Genomic DNA, 20,836 nt, shown 5'->3' on the forward strand with positions numbered 1-20,836 from the left:
ATTTTAAAAAAGAAAGCACAGGCAATATTGATTTCAAAGCCAGAGCAAAAAAGAATGTCCAGTTCACAGGATGTAGCAGCTGGTTAAAGGAATCATTTTTATAATCAAGGAAGGCCAGATGGGAAGAACAAAACTGCTGTTTAGAAGGTGAGCATACACGAGATGTAGCACAAGGGTAGATTTATTTTGGCACTTGACATTTCACATGCTGATTAAATGAAAATTACTTTTTGTCAGTAGAGCTTTAGGAATCCATATCACTGCTTCTACTAATTGGTGAATGTTACTAAACCAACCACCTATTTTATTTCAAAGTAAAGTTTCATTGTGAATAAGGTGGGTCTAGAATAACAAAACCTTGTACCCAACTTGCCACTAATACCAATATTTGAAAGCAGGCAACCTTTTAGAGATGAAGTGAGCAGTGAGGACGTAAATGTATCCCCAATGAAAGGAGTGTTTCCCCATTTATAAGTTATGAGCTGGGTGAAATCTTGTTAGGGGCTGAGTTAAAACCTTGTTCAAACCAATGTGTGAACTCACCCTGCACAAACTGTGCGTTGTAAGAAACACTTACGGGGCCACACCAAAAACAAATCCTAACAGTGTCTGCCCAGAAACTAGCACCCTGTGGATGGAGTGTTTGACTGGGTGTCTGTGCATGTGTGTTTGTGTAAGTAAAATAGACAAGCTGGAAACAGAGCCAGCAGACTGAGAGGCCAAGCAGCAGCCTGTAAGCACAGCTGACCTTGGAAAAAGCTAGAAAGTGAGTCTACTGGGTCTAGTGTTTTGGGTCTAGTGTTGGCTAAAGAGGCATGGGATTGTCAGATAAAAAACTGCTCCTTTTGCTCTTGGTTCCCTCTGCATTTGGACAAGCAGGACTTTGTACATTCCTTGTAAATAAACTAGATTGCATCAAAGAAAATACCAGACTCTACTTCCAGCTGGGATATTCCCGGGGCCCTAAACTTTGACTAGCTGCTTTGGTTAGAAAGGGGAAACAATAATATCCACATGTATGTATTAGGCACATCCTGCATATGTCTATATTCTGTGGAAAACACTATTCAAGAGGATGAAACAAACAGATTAATTTATTGCCTTTTTGTTTTAAACCAACTACCAGAGATCATTTCTCACCAGCAAGTTAAATTTTCTGGTTCTTCCATCCACCAGATTCTCTCTTGATCCCCAGCAACAGGAAACTAGGTTAAAATCTATTCAAGCAAAATATACCTACCATGTGAACAAGGGACAAGCAGTGAGCAGCTCATGACAGGACACACTCAGCGAGATCACTAAAACCAGAACTAACATATACTGGAGTGACATGCAGAAAACATGTTTGAACATTTCTTCACTCCTGCTCTTGTTAATGTCAATGCACTGCCAGTCCTAGTATTACACTAGGAGTATAACAAGTTATCTACACTTGAGTTACTCCTCTCAAGTTAGCTTAGCTCAAGCAAGCCTAGCTCACTGCACTATAACACTCGAGCTGTTGTAGCCACTCTGGAGCTGCACTCATTAGTGTGTGTTACTAAGACTGCTGGGGACACACACAATCCATGCTTAAAATAGGCCATTCTATGAATTATTTTCCAGTAACTAGTGAGAGAACTCTTCTGTCCTTTCTGGGCACAGGGAAGGAATTGTGGGAAGACACTGGAGGACTGTTGGCACTTGAGTGGAGCTAGCCTATGTTAGCAACTGACGAATTGTGCTCACTTGAGTTTTGGCCTATACCTTCCCTCTCGGGCCAGCCAACTTGACTTAAAAGTACCACCACACTTCAGTAAAGAGTTTGTGTGTGTGGATGGGACTTGAGTTAAGGGCAACATTCAAATTATAATTCGAGTTAACTTTGCAGTGAAGACAAGCCCTAGGAGGCAGAACAGAAATTATTTATCTTGGACAAAATCAACTAATCTGTCAAAAAAAAAAAAAAAAGGGTGTGTGTGTGATCATTATGCCTTGTCAATCAAATGTTGAATGAAGAACCAGAGAAGAAAAGGAGTTGTCTGTAGATAGGATATTCTTTCCAAGAGGACCTCTGTACTGTAAGACAAGTTTTACTGTCTTGTTTTGATGCTCATAGTGGTGTCCAGTTAATATGCTCCATTATAACAGCTGGCTCAGATCCTAGGGGTAAACCACCAAGATCAAACTAGTTGAAAAGAAAAGTCCATCCACAGAGTATTTTCATTCAATCCTGGACCAGCAAGGCTGTGTAAACAAGTGCTTATTCATGGGACAGAGCCTCCTTCTAGCACTCTTCTGCTCCATACTATGCTTCACCTGAATAACAGGGCTTTGAGTGATACAAGAATGGAGTAGGCTATTATATTGATTTTTGTTGAAGCAAGGTGTTATTCTTCTAATAGGTCACTTCCTTGTCAGACTTGTTGCAGAAGGCTCTACTGTGAGACTATTTCTAGTTTTGTTTGGTGCACAGAAATACACATAGGAGACTGAGTCTCTTATCTGATCTATTTCTGCATTGCACTTTCCCTTCTGTTGCCCTGGAAGTTTAATCTTTTCACAGATTTATTCCTTTATCAAATAGCGATTTACTAGGGCCTCACTGCATTTCTGTGTATTTTAGACAGCTGCAAAGAAATAACAATAAGCAGATCCACTCTCTATCAATGAAATACCGATTCTGAACCTCCCCTCCCCCCAATCATCCCCATCCTACTCCTCACATCTACAAAACCTCACACATGCAGGAGTGATGCAGCTTGCAAAAGCTGGTGGAGCCATTCTAGATCAGCATGCCCTGCAGCCGGATCCCCTAGCTTTCCCTTTAAAACCATTCTCAAATGAAGTCACACCAAGTCCACACAACCAAAGTCTGTGTTTCAGGCTTGCGGAGCAGCATGTGCTCCCTTTGGAGACACCAGGAGGTCAAATTTTATCAGCGGCCTGGCAATCACCTGGACTTCCTCGTTCAGGGGATTTGACTTCAGGTTTACACACTGCAGCGACTCCATTGAAGAAAGTTTCTCAACAGGGACATCTGGAACAAGAAGAACATGCACAAAATAAACAACCACCTGGATTATGAGAGAGACGCACATAAGCTGGTCAGGTCCTTTGGAATTTAAGATCATTGTCACTTGCATCCCTAGGTGCAGTCAGTCTGTGAAATGAAATGAATTCAATGTGAGATAGTGAGTGATGGTAGCAGCAGCTCTCTGTGAGTAGTTGAAGCCCAAGAGCTCAGGGTTTCGAAGCTCTGGTAATGCTCCAATTTCTATGTCTATTATTTATTCATAAGAAGAGGGGTTAACTGCAGGAAAGGTATATAAATTACACCCTCAGAGAATGGAACCGGGAAGCTGGGAGTACAATGAGTGGCCTTGCTTTAGATGGGCACCAGTGTTGCTGACTGATTTTGGAGATAAAGCTATAATTGAAGGCATGAACGTGATACACACACTCATCAGGTTCTGAAAAATATTTCCTTTAGGCTGAATTGTCCATGCCTGGTCTCAGCCCAGAGGTGAATTATTTCTGGAAAGTTTGAGGAAAAGCCATTTGAGTTATGGGATACTGCAAACATCTAACACAATTTAGCAGCTCTGCTGCTCACCAGGAACTCGGACATTGTTGGGGAAAATCATCTAGGACCATCTATCTGAGAGGATTCTGTCTCGTTGAAATGCACAGATCAAACCCCTCTCCTCTTCCCCTTAGAGAAAAACTCACTAACATTCAGAACAGGAGAAAACTGTTTTCTGGGTGGGGAATTGCGGATCTTACCATTCTGAAAACTCTCTACAATTTGGGTGCACTCTGCATATTGTAAGCTTTAATTAAATAATAAAGAAATTAAGTTTGTCATTTCTTTTGCAAAGATACAGTTACCACAATGTAAACAGATGTGCAGCTGCTCGATTTACCCAGCCTTGCAGAAAATACTTGGGAGTACTTCATTGATGTTCACAGAATTATTGATTTTATTATTTGCATTACCCTAATGCCCAGGAGTCCCATTCAAGATCAGGGACCCATTGCACGGTCTATGGTAAAACACATTGTAAGGAAGAATCCCCACCATGAAGAGCACTGCCTTGTTTTGTGGCATGGTTTTAAGACAACTTTTCAGACATTCTTGTCCAAAAGGCTTCTTGAGATATTCCCCTACCTCTATGGAGAAAAAGAACTGAAATTTTACATCACACTGAGTAGATTTTTTTATCTTGGTTGCCAGAGAGCTCCTGCTATGTACTGTTCCCCCACAACAGGTCTTTTGAAAAAATATGGTAATAACTTCCTCACCTATAAGAAAGCTAGAAAGGGATCCAGTTCAAGACTCCGAATATAGATGTGTGAAAGAGTATGAATACCCTGTACACCTCTCTAGTCTTCAAAGCTCATGGCAAAAAATCAGTGGAATGAAACAAAATATTTCCTTCCTGTTCCAAGCCTTAGACAACTTGCATCACACTTCCCAGCCATGTGAAGACTGGGGGAAATGTAAGATAATGGTCATGTCACTCAAATTCACATGCCTTGTATTTAATATTAATAGGGGCCAAGACTTCCCAACCTTCTTCAGTAACATGACAATGTAACTCTTGTTCAGATTTGATCCCAAGAGACTCCAGATGAGAATTCAGGCCTGAAGTGAGATTAGAGTAGTGGCAGAAGTCACTGTACCCTGTGCCCTCCTATTTATGCAAGAAGCTCTGAACTGCAACTGCAGATGTGAATACCTCAACATTCTTCTTCCCAAAGCTCACAGCTTCCTCTTCTTCTCTTTCTTTGGATTATTTATGTCTATTTTCTTTGTGCCTTATAAAAATCATTAATGATAAATCAGTCCTTTCTCCAGCATCAGTGTAATTGTATTGGAGCTGGAGGGTGGAAATATAGGCACCAACTACATCCCAGCAGTCGTACTGGCGACGGCAGAGAAGACAGCCAGTGGCAGCTGCGGGACTGGGAGAACGCACCAGAGGAGGCTGATTACTATGCTGAGTTTCCATGGGGTGGGGCCTTGAATCTGGTGTCTGCTGTATTAATGATGGAGATATTTATTGAAGCATTTCACAGACGCCCATTAAAATGTTAGAAATTGTAATGTACAGGAACCAGGGTACACAGCTGTGCATGTCTGCACTGGGTGTACTGGGGAGAGGAGGAAGAGTAACGTACATGAACCATTAAGCAGCTGCAGTGTAGGTTTTAAAGATTTGTTAAATAGTTACTGGAGCCTACATTCTCATTTCAGTTCCCCAAGCCTCGAGCTCCCCACCAGGAAGCCACTTGAACTAAAATTTATGGGACCATCCTGGTTTTCTTGGGCCAGGCTTGTGTCCTGCAAGATTGGTCTCATAGTAATTCTGGGCATCATACCACACTGAGGTAGTGCTTACCTGTTGTGATGATGCATCAAGTTGACATATTATACACGGATGTATAATGATGTATCTTGAGAACTCATGGAGAATGGGTGAGGTCCCAGAGGGCTGGAGAAGTGCAAACATAGTACACCAATTTTTATAAAGGGAAACAAAGAGGACCCAAGAATTTATAGACCAGCCAGCCTAACTTCAATATCTGGAAAGATACTGGAACAAATGATTAAACAATCAATTTGTAATAGGTTTATAAGCAATAGTCTGCATGGATTTGTCAAGAACAAATCATGCCAAGCAAACCTAATTTCCTTCTTTGACAGAGTAACTGGCCTAGTGGAGAGAGGAAAGCAATAAATATGCTATGTCTTGACACATTCCCACATGACATTCTCATAAGCAAACAAGGGAAATGGGGTTTACGTGAAATTACTATAAGTTGGGTGCACAACTTCAAAGAGTAGTTATCAATGGTTCACTGTCAAACTGGTAAGGCGTATCTAGTGGGGTCTCACAGGTTCAGTCCTGGGTCTAGTAGTATTCAATATTTTTATTAATAACTTCGCTAATGTAGTAGAGAAGATGCTTATAAAATTTGCAGATGACACATAGCTGAGGGGCGGGGCAGAGGTTGCAAGCACTTTGGAGGACAGGATTAGAATTCAAAGTAATCTTGACAAATTGGAAAATTGATCTGAAATCAATAAGATTCAATAAAGACGAGTGCAAAGTACTGCATTCAGGAAGGAAAAATCAAATGCACAACTACAAACTACAAAATGGGGAATAACTGGCTACTGCTGAAAAGGATCTGGGGGTTAGAGTGGATCACAAATTGAATATGGATTAACAATGTGATGAATTGGGAAAAGGCAAATATCAATCTGGGGTGGATGAGCAGGAATGTTGTATATAAGACACGGGAGGTAACTGTCCCGCTCTACTCGTCACTGGTGAGGTCCCAGCATGGGTGGTGTGTTCAGTTCTGGGTGCCACACTTTAGAAAACGTGGACAAAGTGGAGAGAGTCCAGAGGAGAACAACAACAATGGTAACAGATTTGGAAAACCTGACCTATGAGGAAAGATTTAAAAAACTGGGCATTTTTAGTCTTCAGAAAAGAAGTCTGAGGGGGGACCTGATAACTATCTCCAACTATGTTAAAGGCTGTTATAAAGAGGAGGGTGATTAATTGCTCTCCATGTCCATGAAGGTAGGACAAGTAGTTATGGGCTTAATCTGCAGCATGGGAGATTTAGGTTAGATAGCAGAAAAAAATTCTAACTATAAGGATAGTTAACTCTGGAATAGACTTTCAAGGGAGGTTGTGGAATCTCCATCATTGGATATTTTTAAGAACAGGTTAGACATACACTTGCCAGGGATGGTCCAGGTGTACTTAATTCTGCCTCAATGCAGGGGGGCTGGACTAGATGACCTTGACATTCCTTCCAGCCATACATTTCTATGATTCTATGATCTGTACTGATGCAAACACTACAGCACCGTGATGTTTTTATAGTGGTAACCCTCTGAATCATAGCATTTCTCCTCCTAGCATATTTTGTGGATTCTCAGGGGATGGAAGAGAAAAGCAACTGTAATAAAGACTCTTTAAGAAAACAGGATCTCTCTCCCTGGAGTCAACAGGATCCGGAAATGCTGGAAAAGCAAAGAACTTAAAACTCACAGGAGAGGGGAGCAATTAATGTTACTCATCAGTGAGCACTGACGGGCTCTGAAGGCAATCCCTAGGGATAGTCTTCTTGAGCATGGGAACACATGGAGTCTTGCAGGTGCTGGTGGCTAAAATACAGATGACAGGGTTATTAATGCCTCCCAACATCAGAAAATTTGGTTAAGAGGAGAAGATGGATTTTTTTTTGTTTTTTTTCCCTCTTTGTTTTACATTTTACAACCTAATTTAATACTTTGACTTTTTTCCTGTTTAGAAGTGAAAAAAAAAATGTGGAACAGAATATTTTAAAAAATCCTCTTACTGCACAATATATTAACACCTGCCAACTTCTTATTGTTAGTGCCATCCCAGGACAGCTGAAATAATAATAGAGGGGCAAAGGTCCCACATAGTGCCCAGATAACACTACTGTTTAATTAACAGAAATGCCATCCATGGATGTGAACATCAGTTCATATAGAGGTGCCTGCTGAGAAGGTGAAAGTCACTTGATGGAATTGAACCCATCACAAGACACTCCAGCAGGTCACTGATCATGCTCAGGCATGGTGCTAAGGGTGCTGCTGCTAAGACTTTTCCATATTGAGCTTTTTTTTGTTGCACAGACAGCAGCACCAATAGGAGTGCTTGTGTAGAATGGCTGCTGGCATTTTAGCACCACGGTGTCTAGATCTGCTCTAAAAGAGTTAGACAACCCATGCTAAGAACGCAGATGAAGTGTATGGTAAAAATGCATTGCTAGCACTTGTGGGAGATTTTATGAAAAACCTTAAAATCCCCCAAAGCTTGGGCCCAATAATAAGTCTGCCAAGTGAATCTGCTGAAATGAGCTGTTCAGAGGTGAAAGTAAGCCGGACTGGACCGGCTTCTCCGGCGGTGATTTAAAGGGTCCAGGGCTCCAGCCACTGCGGGGAGCCCTGAGCCCTTTAAATCACTGCCGGAGCTCTGGCAGCCGGGCTCGGGTGGGATTTAAAGGCCCCAGAGCTCCGGCCCCTGCGGGGAGCCCCAAGCCCTTTAAAGCGCCGCCCAATGGCAGTAGGGCTCTGGCGGGGATTTAAAGGGCCCAGGGCCCCCCCGCAGCGGCCGGAGCCCTGGGCCCTTTAAATCACCGCCGGAGCCCTGCCGCCGCTACCCCAGCCCTAGCCCGAGCCCTGCCGCCCCGGGGTAGTGGCAGCCAGGCTCCTGCGGTGATTTAAAGGGCCCGGAGCTCCACGGTGGCTGGAGCCCTGGGCCCTTTAATTCGCCCCTGAGCCCTGGGGCTCCCAGCCGCCTCTGCAGCTGGTAGCTCCGAGGTGATTTAAAGGCCCTGGGGCTCCCAGCCACAGCCAGAGCCCCAGGGCCTTTAAATCTTGAAAGGCCCCACCTCTTCCGGTTGAGGCCCCGCCCCACTCAGGACTCCGGCGTACCGGTAAGTCCTTTATGTTACTTTCACCCCTGGAGCTGTTCAATATCTCCTTCTATTTAAAAATGTCACCAGAGGTCAGCTGGATGAAACTTCTGTTCTGATACGGTTTTAAAAGAGTAAGGAATAAAGCCCATAGGAACCTTTAAAGATGCACTGTTTTTTTACAATGATAGCAGGAAACCAGGCAGGAGGGGCTAGGGAAGGCTCTAGGCAGAAGCCCTGATTGTTCATAGGGGGCCTTTGTAAAAGCTGTTTCTGGGCTTCTGTACCCTTTGGTAGCAAGATGCCTATTTGTGCAATTTCAATGGTTATGTGAATGCCTGTGCACCACTGGTAACAATTTTGTCTGTGGTCGGGGGTCCAAACAGTAGTCAGAGTGTCAAATTTCTGTGGGCACAGACACATGGTTTCACTGCCTGAGAGCATGGGCGGAGCCTTATGGAGTTAATACACATCAATCAAGGTCCAGTATAACTGCGTAACATAATGCAAGTGATCAGAGTGCAAAAAAAGTCATTTCTCTGGACTCCAATTTCTAAAGGCACTGGAAAGTATATAATAAATAAACACAAATCATATGGTATAGTCATGCTGACAAAGAACCATATGGATCATCAGGAGTCAAACAGCTGCAAACCAAAGATAAGATGGAACAGTTACTGGTGAATACAGTGAAATGAAAAAGTCCCAATTCTGTCTGTCAAATTGGTACATTCTGCATAGCTGGTCATGTGTTGCACAAAGGCTCTGAATCCCATTCCTTTGAAGTCAGAGTCTCTGGCTATAGCTTCCTGCGTCAATGCAAGGTGTTCCATCCTCCAGCCATCCTAGTCTTCAACGTAGACTTCTGTATTAGTTTAAAGTGGTTTCCAGACACTTCTACAATAATAGGCAAAGATTTCCAACTAACTTTGTAAAAAGGAATTTGCTTGGTAATTGTTCTCACTCCCTCCCAAACTGTGCTGCATGTGCTCTCTCAGCTATGGCAGAATGATTGACAGATTTGCCTGAGGCCAACAAACAGGTGCAAAAGAGAATTAAACACCATATAATAAAAATTTGCATTAAATTCTCACATACAATAATCTCCAAAGGCTAAAAACTGCATAATGCTAACTTACAGTGAAATGTTTGTATGCAAAGATGGACATATAATTTAGTTTCTTCTCATTATAAAATGTGCACAACATCCATACTTGCCTAACATCTGCTTTTTGGCCTGAGACTTAAGCTTTTTGGGATTTTTTGATTTCTCAGGACAACTTACAAAATCTTAAGAGTCTCAGCAAAGCTGCAGGAGACATGACATCAAGCAACACAACTACACAAATTTCCCTGTCTTATAATGAAACATTAAGTAGCAATACAATTGCCATGGTCTTTGGGAAACCTGTTTAACATTTTAGTAAGAGAGGGAGAACTCCAGTTGCAAAACATCATAGGCCCCGACTTCATGGGTGCTCTGGGGCTCAAGCACCCACCAAAAAAAAAAGAAGGGGTGTGTGTGCGCTCAGGACCAGATTAATCTTTTGTGGCCTGGGCACCCAGACTGCAGCTCTACCCCCTGCTCTGCCCTGAGGCCCTGTCCCCGCTCAGCCTCTTCTCCCTAGGGCCCCACCCGCACTCCGCCCCGAATCACCATCCCCGCTTGGCCTCTTCCCCCCCGAGGCCCTGCCCATGCTCTGCCCCGAGACCCCCCGCACTCAGCCTCTTCCCCCTGAGGCTCTGCCTGCCGCGTGCACGGGGGAGGGGCGGAGAGGAGAACCCACTGGCAAAAACTAAAGTCAGCGCCTGTGCAAAACATAAATAATTTAACTTAAGACCAGCACAAAAAGATTGAAAGGAATATTAATTAACGTATTATAGAAATCCAAAACAGTTTTTCTACCAAAACTGGAGCTGAGCAGCTAATCTGGTCACCGTTCTATTGCACATGCTGTCTGCTAGTGCAGGATGATTGACAGGTCTGTTGTGTGCAAAAGTGGGCTGGAGGGAATTGATATTGTAAAGTTACAAGGCAAACATGCTGTTCATTTTATTGCAGGGAAAATAGAGAGGTGTTAGAAAAAGAAAACTGACTGGAAACAAATCTTCCTGAGCCTTTGGTAAACTGCCACATCTTTGTTAAAAGACAAATGTCCCATCCAAAGCAGATGAAGATGCTAGTATTTTGAAACATTATCAAAAGGGCCATGCTCAAGGCTGGTAGATCAGAGACATAAGAAGAACAGAAAGATTTCTAGGATACCTCTTTATCCTTTTCACTGGGGAAAAGCTTCCTTATTTCAAACTGAACAATCGATTGACAGCAAGGTCAGTACCACTGGAAAAGTGATGCAACTGCAAACAAAGATCAGGAGTCTACACACGTTCTCCGTAGAGAAACAATGCCAGCTCCACAAACAAACTTTAAAAGATTATCTATAAACACATTCAACAAAGGCAGAAAGGGGCTAAGGGAAGACTTGTTAGAATACTCTTCTCCACTCCCTCCTTTGCCTGCCGGCCTGCCTGCTCTGGTGTCTATTAAATACAATGAATTCTAATATGTGGATGCTCAAAATCCAAGAAAGAGTTAGTAAGTCACAGCTTTGAGTGTGTATCTTATAAAGCTGTTTCGAAAGTAACAGTGCTTCACTCCTGACTGGCTATGCCAACTCTGAGCCCTACACAGCTCTCCCTTGTGGAAAATGTTTGATCAATTTCAGTTGACTAATCATGTTTGGAAACAAAGCAATAGATATTGATATTCCGATTTCTGGTGCTAGAAACTAATAGAGATCAGTTGAAAAATTCTAATGAGACTACAGCTAGGGTTGCAAAAGCATGTAAATGACCTGCACTTCATTCCTGATTCTTTCCTTTAAACAAGACTATCAAATACTGCAATGGCTTGGCAGCAGAGACAAAAAGCAACTAGAAATTCAGCCAAAAGATCTCTATTCACAGACCTTCTAGTCTGACCACGTTAGGCTGTGGTCTTGTTAGAACCCAGTGTAAGCAGAGGCAGGCTTAGTCAGTCCTTGAATGGGAGGTATCCAGAATAAAGTCAGTTGATGAGGGTGATTCAGGAGGTGGCATATCTTCTCTGTTAGTCTGTGGTGAATGATTGGGCAACAATGGTGTTAGGAGACTAATATTTCACAGACCGCAAATCCCACTTTGCTTTAATTAGATATGAAAGTCTTCACTTCCTGACCCTAAAATGTGCCGGTTTTCTGGCACTATTATAATGGCTTCCCCACTCCACCCCCAAAATGGTTACTTTTCAGTTTTGTGTTAAGTAATGTGATGCACATATGCAATATCTACATCTACTCAGATACGCAGAGGCGAGAGGCATGTGATAAGTGAATTCATCATGATACCTTTTACTGCTTCACCTGCGTCTGGGCTTCTAAACCATCTCCCAGGAATTATTCTAAAATTCCAAATCCACAACAACTTCAAACCACTACCACTGTTTAAAACAGACAGACAGACAGACAAACAAATGAACCTGCCCAGGAAAACACTTCTTACTCTCTTCCCAAAAATCACCCTAGTCTGAGTCCCCCAGTGGGCAGTCGTGCACCACTGATGGCTTTTCTACGTTATGGCGTTGTTACGGTGTCTGCGTAGTTAAGGCTGGGTTAGGCTGGCATTTAAAACAGAGATGAAACCTCTTTGTTATGTATGAACTATGAGTGTAAGTAAGTATAGAATGAATTTTCTGAAAATCTACAAAAAAGCTGGTTAATTAGCTTATGATTCAAATATAGCCCATGTAACAAATGAAGAAGTTGTTACCATCTGATAGCTGTTGAATATGTATGTAAAAAAAAGATGGTGATCTCTGTTCTGGTCCCAATGGACAGATAGTGCCAACTGTGATGTGAACAATTTGGCAGTCATATCAGAGAGGCCAATGATTGAATTACTCTATAAGTAGTCCCTTGTTGGTCATTGTTGTGTGGAAACCTGCACTGCTGCTTTCCCTGTTATGGGATAAAGTAGAGAGAATTTCAGTTTCGAGGGCTATTGGCCGAGTACCTTTTAACAGCACTCAATTCACTGATTTATTTAGAAAAATGTTTATTAAAACAAAAAAGTTTCTTTTGCTAACAGACTGACCCACTCCAAAACTGCACACTGTAATTGATTAAACTGGGCTACAGAGCTGATTAAAAGGCAGCTGGAAACCACCATCCCAGCAAAGCACTGAGTGCAACCAGAACATTATTTATCTGTGTAGTGGGGTGGTCCCCTGCTCCTGCCCAGAAGGGCTTGAAAGCAGCCCTGGAGAGGGCTGTGGCTGGGGACGGCTGATTGGGGAAGCGGCCGCAGCTGGGCCACGCCCCAATCAGGCCTCAGCTGGCCCTATATAGGAGGCTGGGCGCCAGGAGCTCAGTCTCCCTCTAGCTGTAGAGGGAGATGGACCTGGCTGTAGGGACCTGAGTAGAGTACCTGAGAGGAGCAGGGCTGGGGAAAGGCAGAGGCGCTGGGGAGGCTCCAGCCTGGAAAGCCCCAGGCTGCAGCCTAGCAGAAGGCCAATGGGTACTGGGGGTTGCAGAGAGCAGCCCACGGGTAGGCAGAGGGCAGCAGGTCCAAACCTTCCTTGCCAGTGATGAGTGGCTTATACTGCAGTCTGCCCCAGAGAATGGGGGCTAGTTGGTGACTGGCAGCAGCTGGTGACTGGCAGTAGCCCATGACTGAGGCAAGGTGGGGATAGAGGGTTGGGGGTTCCCTGGGGAGGGGAGATCCTGAGAGTGAGGGGTTACGGCCAGGGGGCAGCACCCCAGATAACGGGGCACTGGGTCCGGGATGGACATGGGGGCCAAGCGGCAGCAGGACACCGGCCTGCAGAGGCTGGATGAGCTAATTCCCAGAGACAACCAGCAGCAGGCGCTGCAGGGTTGAGTCCCACATCGCTACAATCAACAAGCTGAGGGAAGCAGGCATGGAAGTCACAGACATGTGCACAGATGTAACAGATGAATTTTTCTATTAATTATAAATGGGTCAACTTCCCTCCTCCAGACAGAATAATCAACTGGGATGGGGGCTATTTTTTTTGGAAAAGAAAAAATAATTAGCTCTGAGGATCCAATTTATTTGTTTTAAATTTACTGGAAATTTGTAGATATTCCAAAAAGCATTTTATTCAACAGTGTTCTTATGCACTCACTGCCCACTAAAATTTTATGTTCACAAGACTTCAGGGCAGGGGTGAAAGTAACTTAAGGGACTTACCAGTATGCAGGGCCGGGGTCCTGAGCGGGGGAAGGAGGACGAGCGCTCGGGGGGAAGGGGCAGGGCCTCAGGCAGAAGGAGCGGGGCCTTTGAATCCCTGGGCCCTTTAAATCACCACCGCTACCCTGGGGCTCTGGCAGCAATATAAAGGGCCTGGGGCTCTGGCTGTGGTAGCGGCGGCTGGGAGCCCCAGGCCCTTTAAATCACTGCCAGAGTTCCATGGTAGCTGTAGCTGCGGTGGTGGCTGGGAGCCCTGGGTCTCTGGCGGTGATTTAAAGGGCCAGGGGCTCCGGGTGCTGCCGGGAGCCCAGGACCCTTTTAAATTGCTGGTCTGGGGAAGCTGCCCCCTACCGGTAAGGTCAGCTGTGTACCGGCTCTTGACGGTAAGTTGTACCGGTTTACTTTCATGTCTGCTTCAGGGACAAGCTCTCCAAACCACACCCTAAAAATATACATCAAACTGAACCCACAGGCACACCCACACAAATACTATTGCAGACACGTTCAATCCCACAAAAAATGAGTTTTTAAAGCCATACACATGGCACATTACCACAGACTTTGCAGAGGATCCAGTTCTATTGCTCACCCACATGCTAAATGACCACCCAGCTGCAGGATCGGGCTCACAAAAAGATCACTCGCACTATACACACGTATACAAACCCTCTCCCGTACATCAGCCTTGGCCAGTCCCTTTCCCTAAGCAGCTGTGTTATGTACAATTTAACTGGCTTCATCATGTCAGCTGTGATAGGTCTCCTTTTTGGGTGGATAAAAGGTTGTCACATTGCAATATTACATCAGCATGATACATATTTTGTTTTAAGAGTTTCTGAATGTTACGGGGGGACAAAGATGTTGGCCCATAGTCTCTTTCCATAGCTCCCCTTAACTTACACAGAGTTGTAATAATTGGGCCTACAAGTTTACCCTAATTGTGAACTCAACTGTAAAAATTATGTGGAAGTTCATAAGATGTCACAATAACCTCTAACAACAAATGCTGATGGCAAAAGGTATGAAAGGAAGATTAAAAAAAAACTCAGGCCAAACAAAAAGGCCTGCCTATATAACTCAAGGACTGTGTGAAGATCATGCTTGGCAAACAAGAAAAGTATGGAACCAGAAATCAGTGATTCAACATTGCTATGTCAGATACTAGGCCTAATTGGTGGACAAAATAATGAGGAGATGGGCTATTCAGCCCACCATTCCCTTTATGGGTCCTTAAAGAAAGAGATTTTGGGGAGAAAAATTAGCTACTGAAGCAAGCTTCAATGTCATGGCTGCCATCCCCACCAACTCCTGGGACCTAGGTCTTTCATCATCCTGATTCAGAGAAATGTCCTGACCAGCCCAGACCAGCGTGAGGTACTGAGGCCTGGTCTACACTACGAGTTTAGGTCGACTTTAGCCGCGTTAAATCGACTTAAGCCTGGACACGTTTACACTACGAAGCCCTTTCTTTCGACTTAAAGGGCCCTTTAAACCGGTTTCTTAACACCACCTCGACAAGGGGATTAGCGATAAAATCGGCCTTAGGGGGTCGGAATTGGGGTAGTGTGGACGGAATTCGACATTATTGGCCTCCGGGAGCTATCCCACAGTGCTTCATTGTGACCGCTCTGGACAGCACTCTCATCTCAGATGCACTGGCCAGGTAGACAGGAAAAGCCCAGCGAACGTTTGAATTTCATTTCCTGTTTGCTCAGCGTGGAGAGCACAGGTGACCATGCAGAGCTCATCAGCACAGGTAACCATGATGGAGTCCCAGTCCCAGGATCGCAGAAGAGCTCCAGCCTGGACCGAACGGGAGGTACAGGATCTGATCGCCATCTGGGGAGATGAAGCAGTGCTCGCCGAACTCCGAAGCAGTAAAAGAAACGGCAAAACATTAGAAAAGATCTCCAAGGCCATGAAGGACAGAGGCCATAACAGGGACACACAGCAGTGCCGCGTGAAAATTAAGGAGCTAAGGCAAGCCTACCACAAAGCCAGAGACGCAAACGGAAGGTTCGGGGCTGAGCCGCAAACATGCCGCTACTACGAGGAGCTGCATGCCATTCTAGGGGGTGCAGCCACCACTAGCCCAAGCGTGTGCTATCAGTCCCTCGCTGGAAACAGGGAAGCGGGTTCGGCGGACGAGGAAGATGAGGATGGAGAGAACATAGATAGCTCACAGCAGCAAGGAAGCGGAGAAACCAGTTACCCCAACAGCCAGGATATGTTTGTCACCCTGGACCTGGAACCAGTAACCCCCGAACTCACCCAAGACCCTGAGGGCACACAGGGGACCTCTGGTGAGTGTACCTTTGTAAATATTACACATGGTTTAAAAACAAGCGTGTTTAATGATTAATGATTAATTTGCCCTGGCAATCGCGGCCAGTACAGCTACTGGAAAAGTCTGTTAACGTGTATGGGGATGGAGCGGAAATCCTCCAGGGACATCTCCAGAAAGCTCTCCTTCATGTACTCCCAAAGCCTTTGCAAAAGGTTTCTGGGGAGGGCTGCCTTATCCCGTCCACCATGGTAGGACACTTTACCACGCCAGGCCAGTAGCACGTAGTCTGGAATCATTGCATAACAAAGCATGGCAGCGTATGGTCCCGGTGTTTGCTGGCATGCAGACAACATCCATTCCTTATCGCTCTTTGTTATCCTCAGGACACTGATATCATTCACGGTCACCTGGTTGAAATGGGGCGATTTTATTAAGGGGACATTCAGAGGTGCCCCTTCCTGCTCTGCTGAACAGAAATATTCCCCGCTGTTATCCACGCGGTGGGGGAGAGGGGTGAAGTGACCATCCCAGAGAATTGGGTGTGTGGGGGAGGGGAGTTAGTTGGGTTTGTGCTGCATGTTAAACCTGAAATCGCAGCCCCTCCTTTTACATTGCAAACCCATTTTAAATGGCCAACCAAACGGGTGCTTGGTATGGGAAATGAGGGCAGTACTGTTTGAAACCATCCCCACATGTTAAGAAGGTTAAAAAAGCCCAAAGACTGTATGTCTTACCATGGCTGCCTGCAAGCTGAAATCTGTGTCCTGGCACTGCGTGAGTGATCTCTCACACCAAACCAGGAGACTCTCAATATAAGAGGAAAAATGCGACCTTGTAACGAAAGCACATGTGCTGTGTGATGTTGTGAACAGCAAAATCTAACGTGAAAGAGTGTACCCATTGTTCTCTAAAATGTATCTTTTTTAACCACCTCTCCCTTCTCCACCAGCTGCAAATCTTACTCCTTCGCAGAGGCTAGTGAATATTCGAAGAAGGAAGCGAAGGACGCGTGACGAAATGTTTACTGAACTACAGACTGCCTTCCACGCTGACAGAGCACAGCAGAATGCGTGGAGGCAGTCAATGACTGATTTTAAAAAAGCCCAATATGAGCGAGAGGAGAGGTGGCGTGCTGATCGCGGGCTGAAGAGGAGAAGTTGCGTGCTCAAGAGGAGAAGTTGCGTGCTGAAACGCGGGCTGAAGAGGAGAGGTGGCGTCAACTTGTACTCAGAAAGCAAGAGTCGATGCTCCGGCTGCTGGAGCATCAAAGTGATATGCTCCTGCGTATGGTTGAGCTGCAGGAAAGGCAGCAGGAGCAGAGACCGCCGCTACAGCCCCTCTGTAACCAACAGCCCTCCTCCCCAAGTCCCATTGCCTCCTCACCCAGACGCCCAAGAACACGGTGGGGGGGCCTCCGGCCACCCAATCACTCCAGCCTAGATGATTTCCAGTGCAATAAGTTTTAAAGTTTTAAAGTGCACTGTGTCTTTTTCCTTCCCTCCTCCCCCACCCATCCAGGCCTACCTTTGCAATTATCCCCCTAGTTGTGTGCTGAATTAATAAAGAATGCAGGAATGTGAAGTAACAATGACTTTATTGCCTCTGCAAGTGGTGCTCGAAGGGGGGAGGGTAGTAGGGGAGGGTGGGGTGGTTGGTTTGCAGGGAAGTAGAGTTAACCGGGTGGGGGGGAGGGGCGGAGGGTTCACCAAGGAGAAACAAACAGAAGTTTCACTCTGTAGCCTGGCCAGTCACAAAACTGGTTTTCAACGCTTCTCTGATGCGCACCGCGCCCTGCTGTGCTCCTCTAACCGCCCTGGTGTCTTTGCCTCAACCTCCCACCCCGCCATAAATGTCTCCCCCTTACTTTCACAGATATTGTGGAGCGCACAGCAAGCAGCAATAACAATGGGGATATTCTTTTCGCTAAGGTCTGAGCGAGTCAGTAAGCTGCGCCAGCGCGCTTTAAAACGCCCAAATGCACATTCCACCACCATTCGGCACTTGCTCAGCCTGTAGTTGAACAGGTCCTGACTACTGTCCAGGCTGCCTGTGTACGGCTTCATGAGCCATGGCATTAAGGGGTAGGCTGGGTCCCCAAGGATAACGATAGGCATTTCAACATCCCCAATGGTTATTTTCTGGTCTGGGAAGAAAGTCCCTTCCTCCAGCTTTCGAAACAGAAGAGACTGCCTGAAGACGCGAGCATCATGTACCCTTCCCGGCCAGCCCACGTTGATGTCGGTGAAACGTCCCTTGTGATCCACCAGGGCTTGCAGCAGCATTGAAAAATACCCCTTGCGGTTTATGTAGTCGGTGGCTTGGTGCGCCGGTGCCAAGATAGGGATATGGGTTCCGTCTATCGCCCCACCACAGTTTGGGAATCCCATTGCAGCAAAGCCATCCACTATGGTCTGCACGTTTCCCAGAGTCACTACCCTTGATATCACCAGGTCTCTCATTGCCCTGGCAACTTGGATCACAGCAGCCCCCACAGTAGATTTGCCCACTCCAAATTGATTCCCCACTGACCGGTAGCTGTCTGGCGTTGCAAGCTTCCACAGGGCTATCGCCACTCGCTTCTGCACTGTGAGGGCTGCTCTCATCCTGGTATTCTGGCGCTTCAGGGCAGGGGAAAGCACGTCACAAAGTTCCATGAAAGTGCCCTTACGCATGCGAAAGTTTCGCAGCCACTGGGCATCGTCCCAGACCTGCAACACGATGCGGTCCCACCAGTCTGTGCTTGTTTCCCGGGCCCAGAATCGGCGGTCCACGGCATGAACCTGCCCCAGTAACACCATGATTTCCACATTGCTCGGGCCTGTGCCTTGTGAGAGGTCCATGTCAATTTCCTCATCACTATCGTCGCCGCGCTGCAATCGCCTCCTCCTCAGCTGGTCCTGGTTTTGCTTTGGCATGTCCAGGAGGCTCTGCATATACTCCAGGACAATGCGCGTGGTGTTCATAGTGCTCATAATTGCCGCGGTGATCTGAGCGGGCTCCATGATCCCAGTGCTGGCTATGGCGTCTGGTCTGAAAAAAGGCGCGAAAGTAGTATCTGACGGACCAGGGGAAGAAGGGAGGGAGGGAGAGAGGGAGGGAGGGAGGGGCGAGTGACGACATGGCGTACTGGTACAGGGAATTAAAATCAAGAAAGGTGGCTTTGCATCAGGGAGAAACACAAACAACTGTCACACAGAATGCCCCCCCCCAAAGATTGAACTCAAAAGCCTGGGTTTAGCAGGAGGGAGGGGGGAAGCAAATGAATACAGAATAAATCTATTTTTTACATCTTAAGACGACGGTGCAGCATGACTGATAGCCCTTGGCATTTTCTGGGTGCTTGGCAGCAAATACTGGGCGCTTGGCAGTTAGCCTTCAGGTCTATTGCACCATCTGATACCCACTGCAGTATGACAACGACGGATGCCAGTCATAATATACTATCTTCTGCCCAAAAGGCAAGGGGTTGCTGCTGTGTAGCAATCTAGCCCCACGTCTGCCAGCCCCATGTCTGCCAGCACCCAGATCGCCATCGGCCTCTTCTGGGTGCTTAGCAGACAATACTGGGCACTTGGCAGAAAATAGCATACTACGACTCTGCTAACGTGCAATGATCCAACAGGGCGCATGGCAGAAAATAGCATACTACGACTGATAACCATCATTGTCTGCCCGGGTGCCCATGATCGACAGCCACTGCAGTACGACGACGACGGTTACCAGTCGTAATAAACCATCTTCTACCAAAAGGCAAGGGGCTGGTGCAATGCAGCCCCAGGGCTGCCAGCCCCACAGCTGCCAGCACCCAGATCGCCAATGAAGGCTACCAGTCATGCTGCACCGTCTACCGCCAAAAGGCAGTAAGCTGCTGCTCCTGTTTAGCAATGCAGTCCCACGTTTGCCGGCACCCGGAAGACATATGGTGACGGTGAGCTGAGCTGAGCGGGCTCAATGCTTGGCGTGGTATGTTGTCTGCACAGGTAACCCAGGTAAAAAGGCGCGAATCTATTGTCTGCCGTTGCTGTGACGGCGGGGGAGGGGTCTGACGCAATGTACCCAGAACCCCTTGCGGCACTGCTTTGCATCATTCGGGCATTGCGATCTCAACCCATAATTCCAATGGGCGCCGGAGACTCCGGGAACTGTGGGATAGGTACCATAGTGCAATGCGCCGGAAGTCGACGCTAGCCTCGGTACTGTGGACGCGGTCCGCCGACTTCATGCACTTAGAGCATTTTATGTGGGGACACACACAATCGGCTGCATACAACCGGTTTCTATAAAACCGGCTTCTATAAATCCGACCTAATTTTGTAGTGTAGACATACCCTGAGATGACATTCCCACCACTACCAAGTGTATCCCAAACACCATCTGTGATGAAATGGGATCAGACTTTAAAAGCAACAGCAACAACAACAGCTCCAGCCCACCTCCATTAACTTCTCTTTTCCCCAAACGGACAGTTATTACCGTCTTTGATACCAGCTAAGACCAGCTATCAAACAAGACTCTTTTCCTTCTAAAATGTCTCTCCAGGTAAAGGGAACAAGGGATGTTGTTAAAATGGAAGGCATAATACATTACATTTCAAATGCTTTAACTGTTTTTCCTTTTTTTCAATAAAAGGTTAAAAGGATTTTTAATGGCATGTTGCCATGGTACTAAGCAGGCTGAAATCTCTGTATACCAAACCCTGGTCCTTCTTTAACATTGTTTAATGTTGGACAGTAACTGGCTTATGGAGGGAGGGATAGCTCAGTGGTTTGAGCACTGGCCTACTAAACCGAGGGTTGAGTTCAATCCTTGAGGGGGCCATTTAGGGATCTGGGGCAAAAATCTATCAGA

At 46.0% G+C, this 20,836-nt stretch overlaps 1 protein-coding gene across 2 annotated transcripts in view; it reads right to left on the reverse strand.

Annotated features, from left to right (window-relative positions):
- Nucleotides 1-2,759: 2,759 nt before the first annotated feature.
- The window catches only part of LRRC20 (leucine rich repeat containing 20), a 187,976-nt gene continuing 169,899 nt past the window's right edge, over nt 2,760-20,836 (reverse strand). For both annotated transcript variants that reach the window (XM_024201860.3, XM_029911342.1), the window contains exon 5: nt 2,760-3,019. In XM_024201860.3, coding sequence (XP_024057628.2) covers nt 2,862-3,019 — 158 coding nt within the window. In that variant the 3' untranslated portion in view covers nt 2,760-2,861. The remainder of the gene's footprint in view (nt 3,020-20,836) is intronic.

This window comes from Terrapene carolina, unplaced genomic scaffold (genome assembly GCF_002925995.2).
Source record: "Terrapene carolina triunguis isolate 2854851 unplaced genomic scaffold, T_m_triunguis-2.0 Scaffold95, whole genome shotgun sequence".
NCBI classification, from domain to species: Eukaryota; Metazoa; Chordata; order Testudines; family Emydidae; genus Terrapene; species Terrapene triunguis.